This window comes from Martes martes (assembly GCF_963455335.1).
Source record: "Martes martes genome assembly, chromosome: 1".
In the NCBI taxonomy this organism is placed as follows: domain Eukaryota; kingdom Metazoa; phylum Chordata; class Mammalia; order Carnivora; family Mustelidae; genus Martes; species Martes martes.
In genome coordinates, this window is record NC_137888.1 from 207,828,034 (window position 1) to 207,832,805 (window position 4,772).

General features: G+C 51.6%; 1 protein-coding gene across 1 annotated transcript; it reads right to left on the reverse strand.

The window, feature by feature from the left end:
• Window positions 1–804: 804 nt before the first annotated feature.
• RLN3 (relaxin 3) lies at window positions 805–2,729 on the reverse strand (the record flags this gene model as incomplete). Its single annotated transcript, XM_080810628.1, has 2 exons — window positions 805–1,019; window positions 2,519–2,729. The coding sequence occupies 2 exons, from the start codon at window positions 2,727–2,729 to the stop codon at window positions 805–807; spliced, it is 426 nt and encodes a 141-aa protein (XP_080666754.1).
• Between the last annotated feature and the right edge of the window lie 2,043 nt (window positions 2,730–4,772).

Consider the following 4,772-nt stretch of genomic DNA (forward strand, 5'->3'; position numbering starts at 1 on the left):
CCCTCAGCTCCCAGCCGCCTCCGCACCTTGCTCTCCGGGACCCCGCCCCTTCCCTCCGAGGCGGAAAGTCCCCCGCCGCGCCGGCTGCGGTCGCGGAAGGGGAGGGGGGACGGCCCGGGGCTGGCTGCAGGGCGCCGCCGAGCACCGCTGAGACGAGTGCGACATCCTCCCTCCCCATGACACACACACACACACACACACACACACACACACACACACACACGCCGCCGCAAAGTCCTTTGGAACTTTTATTTTGGGGGTTGAAGAAGGTTCTGATCCGTCCTCCCACCCAGACTCCCACCCCAGGATGTGAAGGGACCCAGAGCTCCCACCACCAGTTCTAGGGTCTCCAGCCTGAGAACCCCAGCAGGTGGAGGGGGGAGGGGTAGGAAGGCAGGGAGGAAGGAGTGGGCAAAGGCTGGGATGGAGCAGGAGCATAATTTGCTCTGGTCAGGAGACAGTGGCCACAGTTGGGGCAAGAGAATCAGTGTGGGCAAAGGTCTGGATGAGGTTATATCGGTTGGGGTAGAGTCGGGGCACCACGGCAGCAGAAAACAGTGCAGGCCAGGCAAAGGGGTGATATGGCCTGGGGAGAGGTCAGGGGTCGGGGTCAGAGGTTCCCATTTGGCCAGGTATGTGCAGTTTGCTCAGGGTCAGGATAGGCTGGTCAAAGGTCAGGGTCATTTAGGGGTGACTGTGTCCAAGTGCAAGCACCTGACCTGACTTGCTGATGAATGAATGCATGAGAGGCCAGAGGTGGGTGACCAGCTGGACTCCGGGGCCCCTGGCCGCCCAGTCTCTGGTCTAGCAGAGGCTGCTGATGTCACTCTTACTGCACCCCCACTTGCAGCAGCTGCTGGAGAGGCCTGCCACGACATCGCGGCCACCGCGCAGAGCCCCCGGAGCTCCCTGCCAGCCGGGTCCGCTCCCATAGAAAGCCAGGGGGTTCTTGGTCCGGGCCAACCACTCTCTGGAGGCTACTGCCTCATCCCCCTCACTGTCTGCGTCCGAGTCTGCATCTGGGAAGCGGGAAGATGGAAAGAGTTAGTGCTTGGGACTCAGCTTCTGTCAAACGCACAGTCTGGCTGGCCTCGCTACTTGGATTCTTGTGATGCAGCCTCACAGCCTAAAGTTTTATTCTATTCAGGCCCAGGTTCCAGGTTTGATGGGCAAATTATTCAACCTCACCGAGCTTGCCTTTCCTCTCTTGTCATCTCTCTGCTCCTACTCTTTATTTATTGAGAAACTGATGGTTAAGAACATGTGTTTGGGGGGCACCTGGGTGGCTCCCATCGGTTAAGCATCCGGCTCTTGATTCTGGCTCAGATCATGATCTCAGGGGAGTGGGGAGTCTGCTTGAGGATTCTGTCTTTCTCTCCCTGTCTGCCCCTCCCTCCCCTCAGGCTAGTTCTCTCTCTCTCTCAAATCAATAAATAAATCTAAATTAAAAAATAATAAAATGGGGCTCTTAAAAAAAAAGTAAAGAATGTGTGTTTGGGAGCAGAGCTAAGCACCCAGCCAGTATCTCTGAGTAAAATCTTGAGCAAATGAATTTACTTCTCTGACTCTCGGTTTCCTCTGCAAAGTGAGGGTAGTAGTAACTCCTGTCTTCTAGAGTTTTATATGGAGTAGATGAGATAATTAATACCCATAGAAAAGCTTCGAATAGTGTCTGGCATATGAGAAGCACTCAAAATAGCACTGATCATTTATTGAGCACTTACTGTGTGCCGGACACTGCTTTAAAGGATTTAGTGGATTAACTCCTTTATTCCTCACAATGACAACCCCGAGAGGTGGCTGCAGCTGTTATCATCCCCAACTTCCAGGGGAGAACCCCGAGGCACCATCTGGTGGACTATCTTGCACAAGAAAACCCAGCTATGAAGTTGTAGGGCTGCTACTTGAACCCAGGTAGTATGTCTTCCAGCACTTGCCCCTCATGAAATGAGGCCCCACGCCCCCCCCCCTTGAGCCCTGACTGAGACCCCCGCCCAGTTTAGACCGTATCTGAATCTGCTTTGGACTCAGTGTCGCCACATAACCATCCTGGGAGATTCAGGGACTGTGCCTCCTATTTTCAGATAAAAGGGCCTCGGAGAGGGTAACCAACTCGTTAGGATAGTCACCTGCTAGGTGGCAAAATCTGGCCTTGTGTACCCCCCCACTATCTTCCTCAGAAGCTGAAAAGCACTTCAATGTGGGTTTCTAAATGGCGTCCCACCTCCCACCCCCACCCCCCATCCTAGGAGTTGTGCAAGCAGCAGCCTTCTTCCTTAAGGCAGGCTCACACTCGGCAGGTGCTCCAGAAGTAGCAGCGAGTTCTGTAATGACTAGAGGGTGTGGATGGCTTGCCTCCCCCATCCCAGCTCTGCTAACTAGCTCCCCTCACCTCTTCCCAGCTTTGAGGCCTGGGCAAGTTTCCCCAGTTGCATGTAGTAGGACAGGACTCTTCTGCCCCGTCCCTGGCTCTTTGGACCATCCCATGTTCCATCCACTGTCCACCCCCTCCCCCCACACCCTCCCTTCCCAGTCTCACCTGTAGCTTCAGAGGCCAGGATGTCTGACCGTCTCCACCGGGAGCCCCCGCAGGTGAAGATGACTGCCCGGATGAATTCCCTGCCGCAGAGCTTCACCCCGTAGGGCGATGCTCGGGCCTCAGGCGTCAGCCACAGCTCCCCAGCCAGCACCCACACAGTTAGCAGCAGCAGCAGCGGGCACTTGGCCATGCTGAACAGGAACACCTGTGACTCTGGGGCGTAGCGAGGCACTTCCCTGGGTGTCTGTGTCTCTGCTGCCTCCTGGCCCCCCATTTATACATCCTGGCTCCCCCCACCCATCATGGAGAAGGCAAGTGACCTCCTTTATCTCTTTCAGCAGAGGGGACGCGGGCATGGCCCCCCCACCCCGACCTTTCCCGTTTCCAGGACGGAGCGATAACCTTTAACCATGGATGGAGTGACGTGGTCCAGCTCACTGTCATCTTCAACAGAGAGGGCGAGAAGGTCTCAGTTCAGCAGAGACCAGGAATCCAGACCCCACCACACTGGAAGAGAGGACACAGCCAGACACCGCACCCCCCCCCCCGCCCCATAGGGCAGGACCTCCTCTATGAATAATATCAACAATGATAATGAGCATTTCCATAGTATGGGCTGTGCTACAAGGCCAGGCACCTCTCTAAGTATTTTATATCTACTCGATTCTCCCAATAACCTCTGATATGGTTCTCAAATTTGAGCAAGCCTCATAATCTCCTGGAGGGCTTGTTAAAACCTTATTTTAAAACAGGACTTTAACCTCTTGGGCCCTATTTACAGAGCATCTGAGAATCTGCATTTGCAACACATTTCCAGTCCCTGCTGGTGCTGTGGTGGTCCAGAAACCACGCTTTTGAGAGCCACTGGACTAGGAGATTAGGACTAAGATTATTCCCATATTACAGGCAAGGAAACCGAGGCACAGAGTGGTACTAGAAGGTGCCCAGGCACAGCTAGTAAGGGGGGTAGGGAGTGGAGATGGAGATTCCAAAAGAGCCATCTGGCTCCAGAATCCATGCCCTCTAAGGGAAAGTTTTAAGGATTAAAAAATACTATTATGGAGATAGAGTTTCAATTTTGCAAGATGAAAAGAGTTCTGGAGATGGATGGTGAATGTGCTTGATGTCACTGGGTTTTAAAAACGGTTAAGATGGCAAATTTTATGCGTATTTCTACCACAATTAAAAAATAACAATTTTGGGGCGCCTGGGTGGCTCAGTTGTTAAGCATCTGCCTTTGGCTCAGGTCATGATCCCAGGGTCTGGGATTCGAGCCCTGCATCGGGCTCCCTGCTCAGTGGGGAAGCCTGCTTCTCCCTCTCTCTATGCCCTTGCTTGTGTTCCCTCTCTTGCTGTGTCTCTCTTTGTCAAATAAATAAATAAAATCTTAAAAAAATTTTTTTAAATGATAATAATAATTTTTAAATGTCTAATTAATATACATAGAGAAGCTGTGATGTGCTGGGAAAGGTTTACCAATGGGTTCTCCAGGCAAAAAAAAAAAAAAAAAAAAAGACCCTGATTTGTTGCAGTTGTTGATTTCTGGTCAATTTCAAGCTATCAATGGGATGTCAGTGTGGTCACCAAAGTCCTGAAAAGTTAGCCATCAGTTCTCACAAGTGGGAGTCAGCTGGCTCCAGGACACCACAAGAACGAAAAATTTAAGGAACCATAAACAGGACACCCATGATAGCATCACTCAGGTCCGGAAGTAGGATGTTGCCAGGAGCATAGACACCCCCTGCTGCGTATCCTCTCTGCTCACAACCCCGCCCTCCCCCCAGAGGTAGCAGCCATCCTGCCTTCAGTCATCACTACTTTGCTTTTTGGTACAATTCTAACACTCACAGGTGAGTGTTAACTGAGACAGATAGTTCTTTGTCTCTTTTTCTTTCCTTTTTCGATTTCCTTTTGTATTCTAACAATTTGAACTTTTTTTTTTTTAAAGATTTTATTTATTTATTTGAGAGAGAGAGAGAGAGAGAGAGAATGAGAGAGAGAGCATGAGAGGAGAGGGGTCAGCGGGAGAAACAGACTCCCCATGGAGCTGGGAGCCCGATGTGGGACTCGATCCTGGGACTCCAGGATCATGACCTGAGCCGAAGGCAGTTGCTTAACCAACTGAGCCACCCAGGTGCCCCCAATTTGAACTTTTGATCAAAGTAGGACTACACCTAAGGAAAAATGCACCAATCGTAAGGGGACACCTGGAAGAATTTTCACAAACGAAACA